The 26,966-nt window shown below is 41.0% G+C and overlaps 1 protein-coding gene across 6 annotated transcripts in view; it reads left to right on the plus strand.

Moving 5' to 3' along the window:
* kif1b (kinesin family member 1B) overlaps positions 1-26,683 on the plus strand; it is a 219,749-nt gene extending 193,066 nt beyond the window's left edge. For all 6 annotated transcript variants that reach the window (XM_060852399.1, XM_060852402.1, XM_060852400.1 and 3 more), the window contains 10 exons: positions 455-588; positions 3,941-4,002; positions 9,850-9,995; positions 12,186-12,425; positions 14,073-14,144; positions 15,065-15,189; positions 16,429-16,578; positions 16,679-16,871; positions 18,207-18,325; positions 21,189-26,683. In XM_060852399.1, coding sequence (XP_060708382.1) covers positions 455-588; positions 3,941-4,002; positions 9,850-9,995; positions 12,186-12,425; positions 14,073-14,144; positions 15,065-15,189; positions 16,429-16,578; positions 16,679-16,871; positions 18,207-18,325; positions 21,189-21,231 — 1,284 coding nt within the window. In that variant the 3' untranslated portion in view covers positions 21,232-26,683. The remainder of the gene's footprint in view (positions 1-454; positions 589-3,940; positions 4,003-9,849; positions 9,996-12,185; positions 12,426-14,072; positions 14,145-15,064; positions 15,190-16,428; positions 16,579-16,678; positions 16,872-18,206; positions 18,326-21,188) is intronic.
* The last annotated feature ends 283 nt before the right edge of the window (positions 26,684-26,966 follow it).

Genomic DNA, 26,966 nt, shown 5'->3' on the forward strand with positions numbered 1-26,966 from the left:
TGACACGCCAAAACACAAGCTGTGTAAGAAATTCAGTCCTGCTGTTAATCGATAATAATCCCAAACTCCCTCACTACCTTATTAAACAGATGCACTCGTTTAAAAAAAAGCAAAGAACTGCAGATGCTGGAAATCAGAAACAAAAACAGAAATTGCTGGAGAAAGTCAGCAGGTCTGGCAGCATTTGTGGAGAATAAGCAGAGTTAACATTTTTCGTCCGGTAATCCACCTCCAGAAGAAGGGTCGTTGATCAAAATATTAACTCAGTTGTCTTTCTCTCACTGGCTTAACACCATCTGATTCACCCACTAATGTACTGTGTAGCTTTGATTTGCTAATTATATCTTTTATGGATGCAATTATGTTGGTTTGCTAAATTGATTTTTTTTTGGTGCGCATGTGTTGGCATTTTAACTCAGAATTTAATTTGTTTCTGCATCTTTTAATCTTCCAGCTTGACCATTGTATCCAACCTGCAGTCATCACCAAGGATATCTGTATGATCTTCTACTCCCGGGATGCCAAGATCTCGCCTCCGCGGTCGCTGCGTAATTTGTTTGGAAGTGGTTATGCAAAGACACCCGACTGGTACGTGAGCCTTTCGAGATTAAACACATAAAGACACTCGATGGGGATTTAAAATGTTACCAATAGGAGAATAAATTCAGAGAAATGCAATCCTTGTCCTTTCATGGGATGTGGGTGACACTATCCAGACTAGAATTTGATACCATCCATAAATGCCCTGGAACTGAATGGCTCAATGCGTCATTTCAGAAGGCAGTTAATTGTAAATGACCCAGAGTTACACACAGATCAGACGGGGTAGGGATGGCTTGTTTCCTTAATGGGTATTAGTGATCCAGTTGGATTTTTACATCAATTTATGCTCATTTCTTGATTGAATTTAAATTTCTTCATGAAACTAGTTTGCGTCACCTTCCGTGGTGGAATTTGAGCCAGGGCGTTGGCCTGGGACTCTATCCTACTAATGACATTGTCACTGCCTTGCCCTAGCTTAGCCCAGTCACTGCCATAACTGAGGGAAGCCAATCAGCTCCACTATTCAATGGGATTATGATTGATCAGATCCTTAACTTTCCTGCCTTTTCTCAGAACTTCACAGATTCCTTTACAGATTAAGACCCCCTCTATTGCAGCCATGAATATTCTTAATGATCCAGCCTCGACTGCCCTTGTGATCAAGAATTACACAGAATTTCTGAGAGAAGAAATTCCTCCTCATCGCCTCCCTTTATTCTGACATTTATGCCCCCTGCTCCTAGAAGGTGGGAAGTTATGAGCTCAGTTGAGATTTTCATGAATGTCTCAGCTGATTATTTGGATAGACATGATGTGCAGGGATCTGGGGAGAAGGCTAGGAGGAAGTGAGGACTGCAGATGCTGGAGACCAGAGTTGAAAAATGTGGTGCTGGAAAAACACAGCAGGCCAGGCAGCATCCGAGGAGCAGGAGAATCGACGTTTTGGGTATAAGCCCTTCTTCAGAAATGAGGCTGGTGTGCCAAGCAGGCTGAGATAAAGGTTAGGTGGGAGGGAATGTGTGGGAGGGGCGCTGGGAATACGATAGGTGGAAGGAGGTGAGGGTGATAGGCTGGAGAGGGGGTGGGGCCGGAGAGGTCGGGAAGAAGATTGCAGGTCAAGAGCGTGGTGCTGAATCCGGGGGTTGGAACTGAGATAAGGTGGGGGGAGGGGAAATGAGGAAGCTGAAGAAATCTACCTTCATCCCGTGTGGTTGGAGGGTTTCCAGGCGGAAGATGAGGCGCTCTTCCTCCAGGCGTCGTGTGGTCAGGGTCTGGCGATGGAGGAGGCCAAGGACCTGCATGTCCTTGGTGGAGTGGGAGGGGGAGTTAAAGTGTTCAGTCACAGGGCGGTTGGGTTTGTTGGTGTGAGTGTCCCAGAGGTGTTCCCTGAAACGTTCTGCAAGTAGGCAGCCTGTCTCCCCAATGTAGAGGAGCCCACATCGGATGCAACGGAAACAGTAAATGATGTGTGTGGAGGTGCAGGTGAATTTGCAATAGATATGGAAGGATCCATTGGGGCCTTGGAGGGAGGTGAGGGGGGAGGTGTGGACGCAAGTTTTGCATTTCTTGCGGTTGCAGGGGAAGGTGTGGACCTGATGAGGGAGTCAATGAGGGAGTGGTCTCTCCGGAACGCTGATAGAGGTGGGGAGGGAAATATATCCTTGGTGGTGGGGTCTGTTTGGAGGTGGCGGAAATGAATGTAGATTTCTCCAAATTCCTCATTTCCCCTCCCCCCCCCACCTTAACTCAGTCCCAACCCCCAGATTCAGCACTGCCCTCTTGACCTGCAATCTTCTTCCTGACCTCCACTCCCACCCCCTCTCCGGCCTATCACCCTCACCCTCACCTCCTTCCACCCATCATATTCCCAGCGCCCCTCCCCCCTACCCTTTATCTCAGCCCACTTGGCACATCAGCCTCATTCCTGAAGAAGGGCTTATGCCTGAAACGTCGATTCTCCTGCTCCTTGGATGCTGCCTGACCTGCTGTGTTTTTCCAGCACCACATTTTTCAACTCTGGGGAAAAGGCAGCAATTTGGCAATGGGGGAATAGAACTGTGCGGGCACGATGTAACAATTCAATGTGTCGAGGTTATCCCACGAAGGGAAACCCGCCTTTCTGCATCTACCATATCAAGCTCCCTGTTCCACTATCTTTTATGTTTTAATGAGCTCCCCTCTCATTCTTCTAAACGGCAATGAGTACAAGCCCGATGTACTCAAACTCTCCTCATAAAGAAATCCCTCCAACTCCAGGATCAACCTGGTGAACCTCCTCTGAACTGTCTCCTGTTCCTTAGATCCAAGGGACCGAAATGGTTTGCAGTATTTCGATGCAGCCTGACCAGTGCGTTTGTATAGTTTAATTAAGACCACCCTATGTTTGTGTTCTATGCCTATTTAAATGAATGGGAAACGATCCATTTGCCCTCCCTTTTACATGATGGCCTTGGATGCTTGCTCTTTGAGATTTTTGCTTACAGGCCCCCAAACCCCTGTGCTGCAGCTTTCTGCAATATTTCCCCATTTACATATTAGTTGACGAGTGTGGTGCTGGAAAAGCACAGCTGGTCAAGCAACGTCTGAGGAGCGGAAGAATTGAAGTTTTGGGCAGAAGCCCTTCACCAGCTCATTCCTGATTAAGCGTGTATGCCCAAAACGTTGATTCTCTTTCTCCTATGAGGCTGCCTGCCCAGTTGTGCTTTTCAGGCACCACAGTCTTTGACTCTGATCACCAGCATCTGCAGTCCTCACTTTCTCCCATTTAAGTATTTTTCAGTTCTTTGATTCTGCCTATCAAAGTGCCTCACCTCACGTTTTCCCAAATTATGTTCTACCTGCCAAGATTTTGCTCACTCACCTGTCTGTACCCCTCCCTACGTTCTTTGTGTCATGCACACCACTTGCTTTGCCACATATTAATATCATTCACAAGCTTGGAGCTAATACACTCACTCCCTTCATTCAAGTCATTAATGTGGATATTGTAAATAATTGGCCCAGTACTGACCCATGTGGCACCCCATCAATTTCACATTTCCAGAAAATGCCTTCTTTATTCCAGTTGTGTTTTCTATCAGTTAGCTGCTATTCTATCCAGCATTAGGGGTTCTTGCATTATTGAGTAACCTTATGTTGGAACCTTATTGAATACCTTTTGAAAATCCAAATATATTCCATCCACTGTTTTCCCTTTATTCTGCTTGTTAAGTCTGCAAGGAATTCGAAGAATTTTATTGCATTGTTTTGTATCTAAATGGGCCATACCCTTTTTTTAAATATAAAATGACTTTTGATTGAAAAGGTAATACTTTGGTAATCATTTTCTGTAATGTGAAGGGAGATACTGATGAGGAGGATAAAAATACTAACTTGTTTTTCTTTGGTTTTGATTCAGTAACCGAGTGAGTGGAGTGTATGAGCTCAGTTTGTGCAAAATGGCTGACACAGGGAGCCCTGGTAAGTCCAAGATTTCAGTGGTCTTGTATCTATTTATGCCATTCACCCCAGCCTTTGTCTGTCACTCCAGGTCTCTGGTTGGAATGGTAACTGATATTTATTTATGCTTTTGCTGAGGTTTGCGTTTTGCTGACAAGACTGTGTATTTTTTCCCATCCCTCGCTGACCTGATGAGTTTGATGATTGCCTTCTAGAACTGCTGCTGACATTGACGTTGGATTTGGTACCACCCCTCGGGTTACTGGACTATTTCAGAGTCAATCACTGTGTTGCTGAAGTCATGCATGCCAACTTACATTGTCAGGCTCCTGTCTCCTTCCCTGATGACCATGAGAGTCAAAGAGCTGCACCAGCACAGAAACAGACCCTTCGCTTCAACTCTTGCATGCTGACCAGTTATCCCAATCTAATCTAGTCCCATTTGCCAGCACCTGGCCCATATCCCTCCAAACCCTTCCTATTCATGTACCCATCCAGATGCCTTTAAATGTTGCAATTGTACCAGCCTACACCACTTCCTCTGGCAGCTCATTCCGTACATGTCCCACACACTGTGTGAAAAGGTTGCCCCTTAGGTCCCTTTTATATCTTTGTCCTCTCACCCTAAACCTGTGCCCTATAGTTCTGGACTCCCCCACCCCAGGAAAAAGACCTTGTCTATTTATCCTATCCATGCCCCGCATGATTTTATAAACCTCTATGAGATCACCCCTCAGCCTTCGTTGCCCCAGGGAAAACAGCCCCCTCCTGTTCACCCTCTCCCTATAGCTCAAATCCTCCAACCCTGGCAACATTCTTGTAAATCTTTTCTGAACCCTTTCAAGTTTCACAACATCTTTCCGATAGGAAGGGGACCAGAATTGCACACGATATTCCAAAAGTGGCCTAACCAATGTCCTGTACCACTGCAACATGACCTTCCAACTCCTGTATTCAATACTCTGATCAATAAAGGAAAGCATACCAAACTCCTCCTTCACTAGCACTACAAGGTCTCCTTGTTCAGCAACGCTCCCCAGGACTTTACCATTATGTGTATAAGTCCTGCTAAGAATTGTTTTCCCAAAATGCAGCACCACACATTTATCTGAATTAAACTCCATCTGCCACTTCTCAGCCCATTGGCCCATCTGATCAAGATCTCATTGTAATCTGAGATAATCTTTTTCGCTGTCCACAACACCTCCAATTTTGGTGTCATTTGCAAACTTACTAACTACCAGCTTGTTGTTTGTGAACTGAATTTTTTTTCCCCAAGCTGAATTCAATTTCTCACACTGCTCTGATGGGATTTAAATTCACTTTCTCAGAATTACGGCAGACATTGAATGGGGAGCATTGACAGACTCAGAGTGACCATTGTAATAGAATTTTGTTTCAAACTGATATCATTTTCCATGTAACCCGTCAGGGTACTTAGCTGCTGTTTATGGCTCTCTGGATTTAATTTCCTTCAAGCCAGCAGGACACCTGCCACAGTGACAGCCTCACACAGGCATCTCAAAATATCAAAGCCAATTAAATCCATTTGATCAATAAAATGACTTCCTGACTTATCCCTGAACCTCAGCTGTGCTGAAAGAACAGATGTACCATGACAGCATAGATGACATACCTTTAAGTGGCACAGTATGTGCTTTCTCACACTATTATAAGAAATCTGGAGAGATTTTCCTGTACATTTTTTTGCAGGTGAAATTGAATTAAGCAAGATTCCTGTATTGCCTTAGTTTGAGTATATTTGCAACCAGTGCCTCCTTTCATCAGATGAACTGTGTTCTCTACCCCGGTTACTTTCCACAGGGAATTGTGAACACATTATATCACAGAGCAGCATATTAGGGAGAAATTCAATTAAGGAAATATGATCTCCTTTGAAATATATTTTCAGGAAATATATTGACCTGTGGTTATTCACAAGAGATTGACTTCAAATCATCATGATGTGCATCACGAGTGTCCTCCCTTTACAATTTTTAGAAATATCAAAACACTTAATTGATTTTGGTGCAGGGCATAGTAGGTTGTTTTACACACCCATATCAATGTGTCAAATTAACCAGAAAAAGACTTTCAGAGATTAATAAAGATTTCATTGTAAATCTATAATGTAACACACATCATCTAGTCTTAGAATATTGCAGTACTCAGGCCTTTCAGTTTATTGTGTCTGCATTGGCTATCCGGTACCTATCTACACTAATCTGATTCCCCAGCAGTTGGCCTGTACAATTGAGTGCTATGGCTTTTCAAATATTCATCTAAATCTACTTAAACGTGATGAGCGAATGAGAGAGCAGCCCTGTGGTCCTCCTGGGTAACAAATCCTAGAATTCTCTACAGTATGGAAGCAGGCTGTTCAGCTCATCGAGTGTACACTGACCCTCCAAAGAGCATCCCATGCAAGACTTTCTGGCCCAGAAGTAGGAATGCTACCCCTGCACCACTAAGGTCCCTTAAGAACTTGATTCTTAAATGCAAAAGACCAATGAGAAATTTGGAATATTGGTTTATTGCTTAACATTTATATTTTCTTTGGCTTTTTGTAAAAAAGATTGATTTGTGTCATTCTAGTGGCTAGGCAGAACAGGGAAATACAGGGAGCACAAGGGGGTTACTCAGCCTTCATTCTCTTGCTGTCTCCATTCATCCTCTCAGTAGTCTGTAGCTGATTAACAAGAACAAGCTGGGCTAGATGAAAAGTAGGCTGCTGGGAATGTAGCTGGTGTCTATTATAGTCTACCAAGTGTCAGTGGGCTGTCCAGGAAGAATAATTGTTAATTGAATTATTGATTTTCTACCTCGAGTGACGACTCAAATTCTTGAAATATTTAAGTTTTATTGTGGATGGCAAAATTATATCGTTGTGAAATGAAAGCAGAAAGTGCAGAGAAAACTGAGCAGGTCTGACAGCATCAGTGGAACATAAGAACTAGGAGCAGGAGAAGGCCATCTGGCCCTTCGAGCCTGCTCCACCATTCGATAAGATCATGGCTTTAAAAATGGTTAATGAAGTAGAATCAACTACTTCCCTGGGTAAGGAATTTCATAGATTAACAACCCTCTGGGTGAAGAAATTCCTTCTCAATTCAGTCCTAAATCTGCTCCCTCTAATCTTGAGGCTTTGCCCTCTTGTCCTAGTTTCACCTGCCAGTGGAAACCTCCTCTCTACTTCTATCTTATCCATTCCCTTCATAATTTTATATGTTTCTATAAGATTTTATCCCCCCTCACTCTTCGAAATTCCAATGAATATAATCCCAATCTACTCAATATCTCTTCATAAACCAACTCTTTCAACTCTGGAATCAATTTACTGAACCCCCTCTACACCCTCTCCAATGCCAGTACATACATTCAAGTAAGGAGACCAAATCTGTACACAGTATTCCAGGAGTGGCCTCATGAGCACCCTGTACCACTACAACATAACCTCCCTGCTTCTAAACACAGTCCCTTTAGCAACAAAGGACAAAATTCCATTTGCCTTCTTAATTACTTGTTGAATCTGCAGACCAACCTTCTGTGGTTTTTTTGCCAAGGACTCTCAGGTCCCTCTGCATAGCATATGCTGCAACTTTTTACCATGAATGTTACTTCTAACAAAATGGATGACTTCACATTGTATTCCATCTGCCATTACTTTGCCCGCCCACTCAATGTATCTATGTTCTTATGCAAAGTTTCACAGTCCTCTGCACACTTTGCTCTGCCACTCATCTTCGTGTCATTTGCAAACTTTGACATGCTACATGTGGTCCCCAACTCCAAAATCGTCATCCCTGAGACAAACCATGAGTTACTGATTGCTAGCCAGAATAACACTCATTTATCCCCACTCTTTGCTTCTTGTTAGTCAACCAATCCTCTACCTATGCTAATACTTTACCCATAATGCCATGCATCCTTATCTTTTGCAGCAGTGTCTTGTGTGGTACTTTGTTGAAGGCCTTTTGGAAATCTAGGTACACTACATCCATTGGGTTCCCATTGTCCACCTTGCTCGTAATGTCTGGCATTGAACTGATACACAGGGTGACATACAGAGTTGGCGGTGGCAGGACCATCAAAGCAATACACTTTATTTCGCTGTGCAATCATGTAATTCCTGGGAGAGGCACAAGCACATAAATAAATTCTGATCCAGTGAAGGAATGAGCAGTGTGTAAAATTCCTCTCCATATTCCTCGGACCATTTGAACCAAATCTGGAGAAGCACACCTTACCTATATTAAAAAACATTGAACGTAATGATTCAATCTCTCCCCGACTCAGGAAATAGTCTTGTCCCCTCCGTGAAGACATACATGGCATCAAAATGCACAACAACAATCAGCGCTAACTTCACGGGCTCACGATTCTCTCTATCATTGCCATTCCTGTTTAACATCTCAATTTATTTGCAACATCAGTTACTTAGTGCGCAAGTTCCAGGTCCCAGCATTTCTGAATCAAAACTTTTCTGCTCTTTTTCTCACTATTTTATGGGTCAGCGTTTTTGTTTTAATTGGTATTTATTGACTTGCATTTGGTGAATTGAATTTTTAAAAATTTAGATAACGATAACAATAAGCTCTTTCTTTTAAGTTAATCTGTTTGTATTTATTTGGAAAGGTTTAGCTAGCCTTTCAACATCATTTCAGTCACTGGTATATGCTTGAACTTTGATCATGGCACCAATTCATTCTGCCATCCTGATGATGGGTTACATCTGAAGCATTGAGTTCTGCCCCTCCTGATGCTGCCTGGCTTGCTGTGTTCTTCCAGCCTCCTGCTTATTAATGTACATTCCAGCAGCCTTTCATTTGGAGAATGGGTGCATATTACAATTAGAAAATCCAAAGGTAACCTACTTAGGCATTGGCGTGATATAGAAAGATCTCAGTGTTGCCCACAGTATTTCACTAAATGTGTTTCTGGCCGTGGATTTATTTGAGGGGAACCTGGATAAAAATGTGAGAGGGAAAGAAATGGCTATTGATAGGGTGATTGTTGTAAATCAGGGTAGGAGGATGGAACATGAGCACAGTCAGCAGCTGGTGGATGTAGGGGGTCATTGAATATTTTTAAGTCCGAGCTGGATAGATACGTTAGACAGAGGATTCAGGAGTTATTGGGTAAATACAAAGAAAATTCAAAACCAGACTGAACAACTATGATCTTATTGATAAGTGGAACAGGCTTGAGGGGCCACATTGTCTACTTCTGCTATTTTGTGTGCTCTTACGAAGCAGCTCTGTTTCTGTTCTGCAAATTCAGTACTGTACTTTGCCTCATGAAAATGAAATAGCAATTCTCCATAGTAGGCAGAGTTAGTTATCCACAAATATCCCTGCTCCACATATAATCCCTATAGTATAGAAGCAGGCCATTCAGCCCATTGAGTCCACTTCAACCCTTAAAGCACCCCACCAAGACCCAACCCTATCCTATCCTCATAAGCCTGCATTTTTCAATGGTTAATCCACCTAGCCTGCACATCCCTGAACACTACAGGCAATTTAGCATGGCCAATCCACCTAACCTGCACATCTTTGGACTGAGAGGAAATCGGAGCACGGAGGAATACTGTGGAGAATGTACAGACTCGGCACAGACAGTCGCCTGAGGCTGGAATTGAACCCGGATCCCTGATGCTCTGAGGCAGCAGTGCTAACCACGGAACAATCGTGCTTCCTAATAGATTGGAAAAACTTGATCAGAAAATGCCATTGGCGAACTCCGTTTCAATTCTTGTCCCTCCATGTCCGTGCAAGTGAAAATAAGTTTATTAGGATTATGGTCGGGTTTGTACAACCTGAACAGTTTTTAACATAGGTGGGATAATGCTTTCTCCTTCTTCTCCAGGAATGCAAAGGAGGAGGAGAAAGATTTTGGACACTTCTGTTGCCTACGTACGAGGGGAAGAGAATCTAGCAGGTTGGAGACCCCGAGGGGACAGCCTCATCCTCGAACACCAGTGGGAACTGGAGAAACTGGATCTCTTGCATGAGGTAAACAAAAGGGAACACTGGATACTGGAAAACTCTCAGCTGGCTAGGGAATATCACTGGGAAGAAAACTCTAGCTATCATTGCAGGGTGATGTCTTTCACAGAACAGGTTTCTAGGTGACCTCGAATGGGGTAGAATATCCTTTATTGTCACATGTGCTCAAGTACAGGGGTACAGTGAAACGTTTACAATGTTGCCTCTTATGGCACCATCTTAGTTATGAAGTATCTAGGTACGACCCTTAGTTACATAAAGAGGAATGAAAGGGACATGATGCATCACCTTACAGTGATTCATAATATAAGACATTGGGTTAAGAGGGTAAACAATTACAGTCAGATAAACAAATTGCAGATAAACAGCACATTGCGGTGGCACAGTGCTGGGGCTTCCAAACATGGTCTGACCAACCTCTCATGCCACTGACCACCTGTGCCAGGCCTCCAGCGACTAAAGCAGATTACATTTTGAAGTTATTTTGGTTTGCAGCAGTGCCTGAAAGAAGATATTTGTTCCCTCTCCTTGAGCCCTACTTTGGAATTCAGTAGATGATAACTTTATTTCTTTCAAGTAATTAGTGTGTGAGTGTGTGTGTGAGAGAGAGAGAGAAAACACCAATAGTAAAGATAATTGTTAAAGTACTGTTTTGGTCTTTGATTCTGGTAATGCTTCACACATTTCAGCTATCCGGCTACTCCATACTAAATGTTTATTTAAAAACTGTCTTTGACGATGTTAAAAGCAGGTGCGTTTAAGTACTAGACCCTATTAGGAATTTTGTCCACGCAAGTAAAGACAGTTCTTTCACTTCCTCCTTATCTGCAGCATAAACAGTGAAGCTATCTGCTTCAATCCCTGTATCTGTTTCTCAGTCTCTCCTTTGTTTGGTAGGCAACACTGGAAATGAACCAGCAATGTTTGAGTCCTGAAGCATTTCCTGTAAATGATTGGGTCGATGATGCCATTTAATGCCAGCACAGCTCCAGTATATTTTTGCTTGGAGCATTAGGCTAGGAGTTTGTATTTTTTAAGGGTTCTTTTGATTCAGTGATAGTGGCCGTATTTCTGAGCCAAGGGGTCTGGTTTCTTGTCCTACCTGCCCCAGAGGTGTGTCATTACATCAGGTGGAATGGGAAAATATCTTAGGTTTGGGATTGACATTCCCATATGGACTGAGGAACCTGTTTAATGAGACTCATGGCAATTGTTATTCCGGTAAGTTAGTTTGATACTTTTGAAAAAAATAGAAAGGTTTTGGCACTCAAGGAGGCCACTTGGCCCATTGTGTTCATGCATCAGGGCAGGTCTTGGTCCTAGCTGACACCTCACAGTACTGCAAACTTTGTGTAAACTGGCGAAAATGATGCACCTGAAAATACCAGGTGTCTAATGTATTATCGCGTTATCCTGAGTGGAGGATGTGAGTAAAAAGGATCTCTGCCAGTAAGTTTCATTTAAGTGATTATTTAAGTGATTCACGCTGTAAATAAAATATAAGTGTGATGTATACATCCCTTGTGTTGTGTTTCTATTGCTTAGTGAGTGTTTTAATATTGCTTATATGGACCTCTTGACAAACTGAATATTTGATCACTCCTGGTCTTATAGGTGCTGGTTAATAAAAGATTTGCTGTACATAGCCAAATGCTTTTTAAATGTGATGAAGGTTTCCGCTATTACTGTCCTTGCAAACCCCTCAACTCAGGCTTGGAGGGCAGAAGGGCCTGTTCCTGGGCTGCAAATTATCTTTGTTTTAACTCTCTGGGTGAAAAACAAATTACTCTCCAATCTTGCTACAATTAACTAAGTCTATGTCACTGGTTATTGTACCCTCTGCAAATGGGAATATCTTCCTTATTCATGATTTTACACCTGATTATGCCTACTTTGGTGTGGATTGCTCACCACTAGAGATTTATTTCTTTTACTTCCCATGTATATTGTTTAGAAAATTTGCCTCAGAGAGAGCCACAGATTCACTGGAATGTTATAGCGCAGAACAAGGCCATTCTGCCTGCCATGACTGTTCTGACTATCTGCAGGAACTTCTCAGCTAGTCCCACACCCCTGACCTTTTCCTGTCACCCCGGAAATCTTGCCTTGTGACAGATGAGCACAGGCGTTTCTCAGCATTATGCATCTTTCCTTTCATTTGCGTTCAGTTGTGTGACCTGTTGCATTCTTCCCAAGGTTGAGCGGACGCGCCATCTCCTGCTGCTGCGTGAGAAACTGGGCGAGACGACTTCTAAGTCTCTCTGCGATTCCATCTCGCCGAGTATGAGCAGTGGTACGCTCAGCACCTCCACCAGCATTTCCTCACAGATATCGACCACCACGTTTGAGAGCGCTGTCACGCCTAGCGAGAGCAGTGGGTACGACTCTGCTGACATCCAGAGCCTTGTCGATCGAGAGAAGGAGCTGGCAACCAAGGTATTGCAGAGCTGACAGGAGTCACTCATTGTGGGGTGTACATGTGATGGTTAAAGAATGAGTGTTCGTTGTGCAAAGTCAAAAAAGATTGCTGTGTTTTAGAACTTCGGTATAAGTCTGGGTACTTGATCTAGAGAACAAACTTGGAACCAGCGAATTTTGAGAAGATTGAGAAGAGAAGGTTGAGGTTCTAGATATAGGTTTGCTCGCTGAGCTGGAAGGTTCATTTCAGATGTTTTGTTACCTTACTAGGTAACATCCTCAGGGAGTTTCTGGATGAAGCCTATTACCTAGTATGGTGACCAAACGTCAGGAAGCGAATCTTCCTGCTCATCGAGCAAACCTACATCCAGAACTTGGAACTTTATTTTAGTGGAAGTTACCTTTAGGAGAAATCTTGTTTGTCTGCTTCTCTTCAAGAAAGTTTTATTCAATTGAAATTGAATGGCCTCCGCATTTATTTGGACTGTGGTGACCATTTCTTTCTGTTCAGAAGTGATCGATTGTGAATTAAATGCTGGCATTTTATTGATTCCCTTAGCCCTCTCCCAAAATATTCCGAAATTTTTTTTTGGTATAGATTCACAGTCATGGTTCCCCACACAGCATGTTCATAAGTTTGCCTTACTATTTGTAGGGAAGCAGAGGATAGTGGGCAAACACATCCTCATTGACCCAGGAAGCTAAAACGATGTTATTTGGGGACATCCTGCAGTGCCTAGTTACAGTGACTCTTGGTGCAATCCTGGGAGCGAGTGATTTTTTTTTGTTTTTGCTACATATGAATTGGAAAGCTAACAATAAAACACTTTTTTTGTTGTTTTAAATGAAACGTTCAAACTTGGTTTATTGCAAAAAAAAAGTGCAAAATGGAGCGATTAGCAAGATCTTTATACTTAGAGAGTTTGTGAATTTCTTTTGGATTTATGGTCCAAATAAAGAGGTGATGAAACATCAAGTAGAGCACTACCTGCCCTCCTCCATGACAATGTTTTTCTGTCAATCGTTGAATCGAACGTGAGGAGACCATTTGGCCCATAATGCCAGTGCTAGCCCTTTGAAAGAAAAGCTGTCCCATTAGTTCAACCATTTCATTTCTAGTGGCCCGACAAAAGCTTCCTTTTCAAAATCTGTGCCCGGTTCCTTTTTTTTTGGAAGGTATTATTGGTTCTGCTTATGTAACTGTTTTTCTCAGGCTGTGTGCGCAGATAGGGGAGGCTTTCACATCAGAATGTTCTTACCATTTCCTCTTGAGCTTGTCTGCCAATTCTCCAAGTTTCTCTTTCTAGGAACACACATTGTGGATCTATTCAACCTAGCTGGTCTTAGGGATAATGTTTTTCTGAAAGTGAATCCCATTGCAACTGAAGGAATCTGCATAGCAATGCTTTATCCCTAATGGAAATTTGCAGAAGCTAAATTAGTAATCCAAAGCAAATATATCTCTTACTTCAGCACTTTTGTCTATCATACTTCCCAATATTGACCTCCCGTGCTGGCAAATGGGACTAGACTAATTTATGATATCTGGTCGCCATGGATGAGTTGGACCGAAGGATCTGTTTCCGTGCTGTACAGCTCTGACTCTATGATCTAATTGCTGCCTGGTTGTAATGACCTTAATGTGCAATAATTTTTTTGTTTCAGTGCTTGCGACTTCTAATGCATACCTTTAATAAAGAATTCAATCAAGTCTGCAGCAGCATCAGTGACAGCAAGGTAAATACAAGCATACCTAACAAAGAACTGTTTTAATATGACTGACATCCTGAAGATGCTACAGAACAGTTTATGTTGATCTTTGATAGACCACAAGTTATTTACATTTGATATGGAGCAGCCTCACCGTGGCTCAGTGATTAGGGTTGCTGCTGCTGCCTCACAGCGCCAGAAATCCTGGTTCAATTCCGCCCTCTGATGACTGTGCAAACTCTGCACAGACATTCTCTCTGTATCTGCATGGATTTCCTCTGGGTGCTTCAGTTTCCTCTCACAGTACAAAGATGTGCAAGTTAAATTGCTCAGTGTCTAGGGATTTGCAGGCTTAAATGGGAAATGCAGGATTACAGGGATAGGGAAGGCCGGGGTGGGTCTGGGTGGGATGCTCTTTGGAGAGTTAGTGTGGACTCAATGGGTTGAATGGCCTGCTCCCAAACTGTAGGGATTGTCCAGTGTTGTGTCACTGAGATAAGTACGAAGTGAAGACCTGGAAATGCTATTTCCCTGACACCACCTAATATAGGTGCAGCTTGTGATTTTTGACTATAACCTGATGTCATGTGACTTCTGCCTTTTTACAGGTGCATTAGGTGTCAGGTTTCTTGATGTATCTGTTGTTAGGAATATTGGTTTGCCAATATGTTATTTTCCAAGAATATTCTTTGGTCACTGAGGAGAAAGCAAATGTAATTTTGAGGATTGTAAATTCTTGTCATTCTGCAAACCAATCCTCGTACTTTGCGATCATTTAAAAAACCCATGTACTCTTGAAGTTTTAATTCCTCTGAAATAGTTGTGTATTGTGATATACCACACGTAATATTACTTTGAGATCTTAAATTGTTTCAAGGCAAGTTAAGCTGCGTTTGTTCTTGTGTTGGTGTAGTCAGACAGGGATTTCTCAATGCTGCTTGTTTCAGCTTTCAGATGTAAACTCTCCCATTGGCCGTGATGCTTCTGTGTCCAGTTTCAGCAGCACCACGCTCACTCCTTCCTCCACCTGTCCGTCGCTCGCAGACTCCCGGTGTAACTCCATTGATCAGAAGTAAGTCTACAAACAAAATTGATATTTTTAGTGCTAATCAACTTTGAAGGTTACCCACAGTGAAAAATGGACTAGTTTTGGCCTTTACTTGTTGAATGGTATGACTGAGATTGACAAAGAGGAGGAAAACAAAAAGCATGGAAGAGAAAACCCTGCAACAATGTGCATTAATCTCAAACTCAAATATTCCCCCCTGCACCGATGTGCATTTTCCCACTGTATGGCTGTAAGCAATTTTGTACTGTGTCTCCTGCACCATACAGAGTTGGGTTGAAATTAATGAAGTTAATTTCAGAGCCATTGGTGGAAGAACTGAAATCTGACTTTCCAAGTTCCTAGTGGGTTTTCCTTTCTCCTGTTTCCCTGTAAACAGCTCCCTGTGTCACTGTAAATTCAGTTTGTTACTTTGGTGGTTTGGCCTACATTCAAAGAAAGGAGCACTTTGGTCACATGACATTTCAAAAGCTCAGCCTATTTGTTATATCCTGTTGTTTCTAATGAGCAGCAGAATCCAATTTTCTATCCTCAGTGCCTGACCTCTCCCTCTCTTTGACTCATTTCTGTCTGGATACATAGCCCGTGATTTGACGAGCTACCAGCCATTCCAAATCATCTTGAAAGTTGATGAATTCGGCCTCATTGTGTTGCTGGAGATATCAGCATTCCAGGGCCACCTAACACACAGATGTAAAACCTAATTGGACCGCTGGTCTTCATCTCAACTTCGACCCCTACATTGTTTTTGTCATCTATTCTAACCTATTTGTAACAAAATGTTCAGTAGTGAAGACTTGAGAGATAACTAAGTCCTGATGAAGGATCATGCCCAAAACTTCAACTTTCTTGCTCCTCAGATGCTGCCTGACCCGCTGTGCCTTTTCCCAGCGCCACACTTTATCAACTCTGACTCTCCAGCATCTGCAGTCCTCACTATCTCCTCGATAATGTGCCAATGATTCTGATCCTGTTCAATGCTGTTTTTGTTGATTCACCATCCTGTGAAGAACTTGCATTCTTGCATGGCTATCCCAGACTCTGTTTCCCCCAATATGTAACAGCCAAGCTCCACAATACCACGGCGACTTCTTTAGTTGAGCATTTCAGGCCTTGCTTCCATGGATTTCCTACTGGACACATGTTTCTCTCTCCACACGTGCTGCGTGATCTGCTGAGTTCCTGTAGCACTCCCTAGTTTTATTTCTTGCTCCTATGTAACCTGAGACTGTGTTTGTATTTCAGGACTCCAGAGGCCAACTCAAGATCATCTAGTCCGTGTGTGGAATTTGACGGCTTCTCCATGGTTTCTCGAGTTGAAACGTCATACCTTGCCAGAGCGGGGAAGAATGAATTTCTGAACCTGCTTCCTGACATTGAGGAGATCAGGACTGGGTAAGAGCATCTGGTGAGATTCTCCAGTTTATTTACTCCAACCTATTCCAAGTTACAAGCACTTTGTAAATGTGTCTGTGATTCTTCATTTAATCTGTAGTCCCGTGGTGTCGAAGAAAGGATATCTGCATTTCATGGAACCACAGTCTAATTCTTGGGTGAAGCATTATGTTGCTATCCGTCGTCCATATGTGTTTATCTACAACAGTGATAAGGACCCTGTGGAAAGAGGCATTCTTAATTTGTCTACAGCCCAGGTGGAGTACAGTGAGGATCAGCAGGCTATGCTAAAGGTCAGTAAATTGTTATATTGCTTATGTACATTTTCACCAGCAAAGAACAAGGCATTTGTTATGATATAATGTTTCCAATCAATTATTGGGAAGCCCACATCATTAAGATCCATAAGTCACACCTAGGATTGAATATCGAAACCTAGGAGCAGGAGTAGGCCATTCAGCCCTTCGAACCTGCTCTGCCATTCAATACAATCATGGCCAATCATCCAACTCAGTCCCAGTTTCCCTGTCTCCCCATGCCCTTAGATCCCTTTATCCCTAAGGACTATATCTGTCTCCTCCTTTAAGAAATTTCAATAGTTTGGCCTGAACCACTTTCTGTGGCAGAGAATTCCACAGGCCGCCCACTCTCTGGGTGAAGGCATTTCTCCTCATCTCAGTCATAAATGGCCTACCTCCATCCTTCGACTGTGACCCCCCCCCTCAAAAACACATTTTCTTTCTCTCTCTCTCTCTCTCTCTCTCTCTCTCTCTCTCTCTCTCTCTCTCTCTCTCTCCTGGAACATGCTTCCTGCTCGTCCTGTTAATTTTATAGGTTTCTTTGAGATCAGCCCTCATTCTTTTCAACCCCAGTGAATGTAGTCTCAACCAATCCAGTCTGTCTCCAGACATCAGTCTTACTATCCCAGGACTCAGTCTGGTAAACCTTCACCAGGAGTTCAGAATTAATTCTGAGAGAATACTGGCTGTTAGATTTCTGAGACACCTGACCCACGAACTCCGGTAATCCAGTGATCCTCATGTGCCATTTCTTCTTCCTTAATCTCACTTTACAACCATAAAGTGTTTAGATTCTACAGCTATGCAAGACATTTCAAGTAAAACTACTTGAATACTTCCTCCAAGCCTCTGTTTGTAAAGACATGTAAAAATGTAACAAGAGCATACAGATAGGGAGTCTTTAGATTGACCCTTTCTCAGGTCTGATTTAGTTGATCTTGGCTATGGTGCCAACAGTCTGTGGTCTAGGGAGGCCAAATTTGGATTGCTACCCTGTAACACCTGCTGGGAGGAGCATTTGGATCGATGTCAGGTGAGAACAGGGCCAGCTTCTTATAGGTCCAGAATCAAATCATCCAGACCCATAAAGATTAGCCACTTGGTTGAGGGGACCCTTGCCTGTGGGACTACACCTTGGTAAAAATGCAGCACGTTCTGCAGAGAAATCAAAACAGTCAGAATTAACAGTGAAAATACACTATTAGTTATTATTGGGGGGGGGGGTCACATTGTAACAATCTTCTGAAATTGTTAAAAGTGAAAGAAGCTACAAACTTTGGCTTCAAGCGCCCCGGTAAATAATTTTTTTTGTTTGTTTGTGCTGTGCAGACATCGAACACGTTTGCAGTGTGCACAAAACATCGCGGAATACTTCTGCAAGCAAGCAACGACAAAGATATGTACGACTGGTTGTATGCTTTCAATCCACTGTTAGCTGGTTCAATCAGGTAAACTAGTCACTTACTTTTCGGTAGAAATTCCCCTCATTCTCATGCTTAGCCTAAATATCCGATTTTATCTATCTCATCATTAGAAACAAATCAAGTGAATACATTTTCAATTTAATTGGGAAACTATATTTTGGGAGGCAGTTTAATCGAGTCAAATTAATAACCAGCTGTCCTGTATTGGTAATCTTGATATATGAGGGTGGTGTTATAGTGGTCGTGTTACTGGACTGGTAATGCAGAAGCCCAGACAACTGGGGACCCAGGTTCAAACCCACCACAGTAGCTGATGGGATTTCAATTCTGATACTAATTCTGGGATTGACTGCTTGTCTTAGTGATGGCCCTGAAGCAATCATCAATCATTATTGTAAGATCATAACTGGATCACGAATTTCCTTTTGGAAAGGAAACCTATTGTCCTTACCTGGTCAGGCCTCCAGACCCACAGCAAAGCAGTTATCTCTTCACAGCCCTCTGAAATGGTCAAGTAAGCTGTTTAGTTCAAGGGCAATTCTAAATGACAACAAAGCTATTTGTAGGGTCTACATTCCACGAAAGAGAATAAATTGCAGCAGTGACTGTGTCTATGATGAGAGAGAATGCATTGTCATTCATGAGGTATGGGTGCCATTTATTGTCCTTGAGAGATAAGGGAAAGCCATCTTTCTGAGCTGATCCAGGACTGTCAGGAGGGAGGGAGTTCCAGGATTTTGATGCATTAGTCATGAAGTATGATGGAGTGAGTGGTTTAATTTGTTATAGTGACAATTTCTGTTTTAATTGATTCACAACTGATGTTTGATCAGCTATCTCATGCTGTAGTCTCTATTTTTCTTTGACAGTGCAATGAAAAGATATTGAAGGATATTTTAAAGGTCATGATTTGTTCAATTTCAAAATAAAAGCCCTCTTTACATTTCAGTATCTTTCTATATTTAGATCTATTTATAACCATACTCCGGAGTTCATCTTAAAATATACACAGTGGGCAATCAATTTTTTTTCCTTCACATTCATAACCCTCCATTGTATACATGCTACTTCTTTACTTTGAGGCTTTTACAAAATGAATTATAAAATGGCAATTTGTAAGTAAATATTTATCTCTAACTATACTGCATTATTTCCCCTAATGTCCAGTATTCATTTCCAAAATATAATTTCTGAAATAGCACTGATACTGCCCTGGGAGAGAGACTGCACAGATGAAACCAAAATGTCCTATGTTCCGGTCACTGGTGTCCAAGGTTTATGACTGCCTGTCTCCTACAAGGGGGCAATAAAAAGACATAAAGACAGGTGCTATCTATTTTGCCTGTATTCATTATAATATTCCACTAAGGTCATTCACTTTTATGCTCAACTTTTGAATTTTCAGGCATCAAGTCAAAGTGGGACTCCATTGAGTCAGCAAGTTTTCCTTTTGCATCAGACATGGATAACAATACTGAGATATTAAGCTCTGAACGGTCAAATTGAAATAGTCTTGAACTTAGGTTCTTGCAGGTTGAACTCTGCAATTTGCCACAAATTGCAATTAAATTGATAGTTACATGCGAAGCCATATGAAAGATGATGGGCGATTAATGAATTAGTGCAGTCATAGGTGCCCTGTCCAAAGTGAGAAAACTGGGGGGGGGGGCGGGGCGGCGGGATTGCAGTGGTAATGCCCCTACCTGTGGACTGGGAGGCCTGGGTTCAAGTCCCACCTATGGCAGAGGTGTGTAGCAACATCTCTGAACAAGTTGATTAGAAAAATATGTTTTTAAATTAAGCAAAATAATGTAACATTAGGGAAAGTTGAATTCTCTCTATTCTACGCTGTGTGACACGACAGCCATTGATCATGATGCTGACGTTGACATTGCTGCAGGAAAAACATTCTAGTTAATGTCACCAAATATACAAATATGATTTTGTGATTAAAGGGAGATTAAAAATCCCATTGCAGTACTTTTCAGCTAGTTCTTTCGGCCATGTCATTTACTTTTTTTTGTGTGATCACTTGCTTTCAGATTTCCAGGCACTACTTTGGAACTCTCTCCCTAAATCTCTCCAAATCTCTCCCTTTCTTTCCTCCTTTAAAACCAACTGTTTGATCAAGCAATGCATTTGTTCATAAGCAGGGACCTGTTCTCTGCAGAATCAGGGATATGTGCAGGCCTTTGGCGTTTTTTGAATTAAACAAAAGCCTGAGGTTAGTAGATTCCTGGTGCATTTGCCATGGCGACATTTTGACCGATCAGAGTTGACTTGCCAACCAACCAGCACCCTGTCCTTCTATGGTATGAACTGTTGCTTCCTTTAAAATTTGGCTTTCTTGTCACTTGACTTGAAGACTGCAAAGTGAAAGCCTTTTCTTTCAGCAATGCTGAATTTTGTACCTCCTTATTGATGAATCTTTATTTATCTAGGAGGACAGTGGCAATTGTTGCCAAGCTCAGCATCCAGAGACCCAAGCTAATCTGGTTCACTAATGTCTTTTCTCAGGAAAGAAATCTGATGTCCTTTCCCTGTCTGGCCTCTGTGTGATTACAGACCCAGAGCAAGATGGTTAACTCTGGCTGAGTGAGCCATTAAGTTCAAGAGTACCTAGGGATGGGAAACAAGTGCTGGCCTTGTCAGTAACTCTCTTATTCCATGAAAGAATAAAATAAACAAAACTATCCTTAATTATATCATGCTTCATTTTTCATGTGCAGCTCATTGTATAAAACATATGTGGCTTATTACCGTATTTGTTTACTAATACTCCCGTGAGGCACGGTGAGTGGTTTATTACTGCATATCATTTTAATAATGACACAAATTGATGCTATCACAAGCCTCTTGCAATAAATTTTGTTTTTGCTTTCTTTAGGTCAAAACTCGCTAGGAGACGTTCAGGGCAACAAATGATGTAAAAGAAAACCTTTCTCCAAAGGCAAGAAATGAAGTAACAATTCTGACTTGCCTTTCAAACGTAGAAGAATTGCTCTTAACGTTTTGTGATTCTTGACGGTTTCTCATGTACACGTGGCTTAACTCTCTATCTAAGCACCTTTTTTTTTCTAGGTACCAAAATACAGCTTTTTCTTTACATCCATTCCAGATCTCGTAATAGCATGTTGTAAAATAGTTGAGTGTGTGCATGATTCTCAACATGTTCCATTTCTGCTTTCTTCTTGTGTCTGTAGGATGTCCTTGTCTGTGTTTCCTGTCAAACTGTAGCCTTTAATTTGCAAACCATGGGGTAATTGCAACTGGCCCTTGGCGTATGTAGCTGTAAGATAAAGTGGAAAATAACAGTTCAGGCTCTTCCTCTGATAGGCAGGAGCCTAAATACCTTCATGAATACGGTGTTCTGGAATATTACATGTAGTGATCTCCAGCATTCTAGAACATCACAGCTGCCAGGCCGTTTTAGACGGGACGTTTTTGATGATTGCATTGGTTGCGAAATTTCCTGGATTGTTAAATGTGGATTGGTGACACTAGGGTGAAGCCCACTCTGAGGAAGTGCAGTCCTACTACTTAGTAGGAAAACTAGCCAATCTTGAAAACTAACCCACTCAGTTTGGTGAAGTAACGAGTAGCAGGAAGACCACAGTCTGGCTTTGCTGCTGCTGTAAGCACACACTGCAATGGTTGGCCTGTCTCCTTTCCTATCTATCTATTTTCTGCATGCATGTGTATCCAGGGGGGTACATTTGCCCAAGGTTGCTCCTCCTTACCTTGGTGCAAAGCAGATAACAGCAGACTTTCGCAAATTGCTTTCTGGACTTGCAACAATGCACATGTTCCTCACTTCCAAGTGACGGAACGAGGTGCCTAAATACTTCTTTACAGTATAATCATCATTAATCAGCAGCAGTATCCCAGAATAACTTGACCCAAGGTCAAGTAATTCCACATCACTGCTGTGTCAGATGGAGAGTTGAAAGTGCTCTACAAATCCTGCGCCATGCTGTATTCTTGCATATGACCACTTGCATTAGAAATAAATTTGCAGACTAATCCTTAATGCCACAATCAGGCATTTGCTGACCCTTTTAATTGCTGGCCTCTAACCACCAGATACTCTGCTGCTAAGGTTGCTATTTCAAAACAAGGTGCATTTTAGAAAGTAGCAAATGATAAATAGGACTCTGTTAAAGTTGTGGACCAGTATTCACACCTGTCTGTACCAGTGAACTAAATGCAGCATTTAAGGTACAGGTGTTGAGGCAGTCCTCTCAACGTCTCATCGCGAGATCATCTCTAATGTATTTCAGTCTCTACTATTAACCAAGAATAAATTTGGTAGAAGGGACTAGGATTTCATTCCTCATTATTCCTCTGAAGTTGTACATTTTTAGAATGATTTTCAGTTTTTGCAAACCATTTTGTATCTTGACTGTCACCGATGCATCCCTAAGAGGTGTCTGCTAAAACATCCTTTGCCAAATGCATTGTCCTTTCCACCAAACAAGGTGTATAATACACAAGCTGAGCGCAACCACGTTTACAGACAAGTGCAAGTCAGTATTTCTCATTAATTTTGAGTTAAAGATGTCAACCAATAGCCAAAATAAATTGCACAAATTTGTATAACTGTAGGTTGATTAGATTCTGTGGAGGGAAAACACAATGGAATGTGATGACATGCAAACTATTTATTAGAAAAAGTTGAAAGCATTTAGGATATGATTGGCAATCATTTGGCATTTTGCCAGGCTTGGTTAATAGGAAAAACAGTCAATAGTCTTATCCTTCATCTGTTCGTCTGGCCCAACAGGATAATATAGGCTTCCCTGGGCATCTCCAAAGACCTTTGTTTGTCGTAGGGTTTTTCCCTCTAGCTATTTTCATGTTGCTGCACAGGAAACGTGTACTTTGAATGTATTGTAGCTGCATTCTAATGTGTGTCATGAAAACACTCTCCAATAATACTAAACAAAAATGAAGTGTAATTGTACATTGCACACAGACCTTACGTGGTCGCATGCAGTAGTAATTATATCACATTTAGCAAACCAGCACAGGCAAATTAGCATTGCTGCAGATTTATTTTTACAGTATATATGCACTTTTTCTTATCAATAACTGTTGACCATGAGCTGCAGAAGTAGAGCTTGATCAAAAGGGATCCTAATGGGGGTTATCTACTAGATAGTCTTGCAGTTTGCCCACTGATGGTTACCAGGAAACTTTAAGCTAGTCTATGTGCTAATGTCAAGTGAAGAAACATGGGACATTAATAATCTAATGGTATACAGAAACATATTGATGCTTGAATTGTTTACAACAGGAGTTACCAGAATGTAAGCTGCCTTGGCACATCAAAAGTGAGAATTTCTCTGGTAATAATTGATTAGTGTACTGTTTACAATTTTGTTTTATTGCCGAAGGAACTGTGCTATGAAATGAGAAGGGAAAATATCGAATCTTTGCTTTGAACAACTGAAGTCAAACAAACGAAAGCTACAGCACCTAGAGTTTCTATCATTTGTGAACATCCTCTCTCCAAAATTCACAACTTCACTTGCTCTGTCCTCACCAGAGTTTTGTTTTAAAATTGAATTTGTATAAAAGAATTGAAGCGCTTTTGAAAGGAATATGGAAACATGCTGCAAATTTTAAAGTAAATGCATACCATTTGTATGTGAGGATTTTCTAATTTGAGTATATAAACTTTCATCTCATGCTTTTGCGATATGGATTGAGTGGAATTAGATACATCCACAAACCTGGGAAATCAAATCACAAGACATACTTATCAAATAGATTCTTCTACTGATGATTAATATGTTTGTATTTTTCTGTGCATTTTAAAAGTGTTAGCTTAATTTTTAAAAAATTAAAGAACGGAGACATGTCTGAGGCTTGCAAACCTCCAGATCATGGCCTGCACTGACATGACAGTGGAAGTAACTAAGACTGACTAAATTTTTAGTTTGTAGTGTTAGTGATCCAACATTTTCGGCTATAGGGTTATGGTATGCATAATGTAGGCAATCACATTACAGCAGATTATTTAGCTATTCCAGCTGCGTGGCTTTTATTGTTAATGGACTATACAGTGTAATATTTTTGCTAAAACCTAATAAGCTATATCTTGTGCTGTGAATGGAGTTAAACATTATTTTAAAAAAACTATGGATCAGTTTTGTATTTAAATTTCTGAAATATGAAAGCTGAAGCTAAATTAAAAGTTGATGGTTTTCCATGAGTCACAACGTGACTTCCAATATCGGAAGAACCCATTATTTATTATCGGCAATTGTAATGAAGTTTGAAGATGCGGTCTTTAGCTCTAAATGTGAATGTATATTGTATTGCAGTAAGGGAGGTTTAAAATGTAGAACCACTGTGTATGTGCCTGAAGTCAGCCAACTTGAGAGCACATGGTGAAGTGCATCATGCTAGAGGCCAGAGAACCTCTAAAGCATGGACAGTATGAAAAGTATTTATTTGATTGGAGTGAATACACTATACATTTAGCCAGCTAATGCTTCAGTGTCCGAAAAATAAGACTAGTCATTTAATCCAATAATTTCAAGATATTTGAAATCATTACTGTGTAAGCTGGCTCGTGGGTACTCAAGATAGTCACATTCTTGGATGAAGTTGATAGATAAACTTATGAATGAAGGATACTGTGGAAAATAAGCTCAATGTCTTTACTTTCCACACTGGATACCAAATTTGCACATCTTGCACTTTTAACATAATGTTTCCAGCTACTTCTAAATGTAAGCAGCACCTTTTAACACCAAACCAAAATTAGACAAAACTCCCATAGGATATTATGTACAATTTAGTATAAGTTTGTAATTGTTTCATTTAAAATATAAATTGTAATCCAATGACTGAATTAATTCACTTTTTTAATGAAAATATTTAAGACTAAAAATACAGGAGCTGTAAAGTCTATAATTTTCTTAAATCTCAAAGCCTTTTTCAGGAGGCTGAACAGTTCTTAGTGTAAGAAATCACATGAAACGTAAGGTTGATTCTGCTTGGTGAGTTGGCCATCTGTATCGTTAAAAGATTTTTATAAGCACACTTTTTTTGCTTACTAACTTTCAACTACATTATTTGGGTAGCTAAATGTATCAACCCATCAGTCAATCAGACTTGTCAAATAAAGGACACTATTGTGACAGCATGTTTAACAAAAACACTTTGGCCTTTCATTCGTGATAGGAAATCCAGGTGGATCTGCAAATACCTGTTCACCTGAATAAGTCTAACCCACAGAACAGGCATAGTGGGCATTCTTTACTTTATTACTGATGTGTTTGAAATCTGGTAAATGCAAGCGCACACATTTTATTATTGCCATTCCTCTCCCAACTCTCTCTCTGTGAACCCAGTTTTCATCAAGGCCAGTAATCTGTTCACTTGCTCAACATACATGATCAAAGCAAAGATTCTCCCGACACTCCCGTCTCATTTCTAGCTTTTTAGCTGGTGCATGATGAATGCACTATTTATTTTGTATGAATTGTTTGCAGTAAGTTGCACACCGTTTAAGAAGTAATTGTTTAGGAAAAGAGTAAGAATTGCTGTGGGTCATTGTGTATTTTGTTTCTTTGCTTAAGAGCCCTTTCACCAATACTGCACATTGAGATATGAAACATAGAACCACTTTTATTTGAGAGAGACTGTATACCCTTTTAAGGAAGGTAGAAAGTTCAGAGTAAAGTTGCAACATTTGAACAATTGGATTTGTTTTTTGAAACTATCAAGACTGCAAATTAATGTTATTATTTTTTTAACGAGCATTTTGCTTAATTTGAAAATGGTGAAACTAATTGTCAAATCTACACCAATCCGTTACATTGTTTTATACTGGGATTGAATTATTTTGTAAGTTTGATTATGTGAAGAACTTGTACATCAATTGATGTGTTATATAGTCTCCCTCAAACAGTGAGTGCAATTAAAGGGAAAGATACCGTAGCTGCTGTTTGTAGGTTTACTGAATGTGCTGGTAATCGGGAGTTTACCTGTGTTTTTCTAATTTTAATGTTGTCTGTTGTGGCTGGTTAACCACAATCCATTGTAGTTTAAAGATCATTTTAGTTGGGAATCATTTATAGTGCTTCCTATCAACGCCAGACCCTTCTAAGGAGTGCATCAACACTGTACATTATTTATTATATTTTGTTAGGGTGGCTACACGTTCATAATTTTTATTTTGTAAATATGTGTTGAACCAAGCTTAAGGTATAAAGACTTAAAAATGTAAATATTTCGTTTATTTGTACTAATTATAATCCATTCGCTGTATAGCATAGACGTGTAATGCAGATAACTAACTGTGTAACTGCACTACTGAACTGTTTAGTGAATGAGGTAACAATAAAGGTACAACCAGAGCATAAGCAAAAGAAATGTGTCCTTTTTTTTATTGCTACTTCCTGTAGAACTTATTGTTTTTACTCCTTTATGGGATATGGGTATCACTGGCTGGTGCCAGCACTTACTACCTGTCCCTAGCTGTCCTTGAGAAGATGGTGGTGAGCTGCTTTCTTAAACCACTGCAGTCCACCTGCTGTGGGTTGACGACAATGCTTCTAGGGAAGGAATTCCAGGATTTAGACCCAGCAATAGTGAAGGAACGGTGATATATTTCCAAGTTTTGTAAAAGAAAATAGCCCAGTAAATATTT

The sequence above is a fragment of the Hemiscyllium ocellatum genome, chromosome 37 (assembly GCF_020745735.1).
Source record: "Hemiscyllium ocellatum isolate sHemOce1 chromosome 37, sHemOce1.pat.X.cur, whole genome shotgun sequence".
NCBI lineage: Eukaryota > Metazoa > Chordata > Chondrichthyes > Orectolobiformes > Hemiscylliidae > Hemiscyllium > Hemiscyllium ocellatum.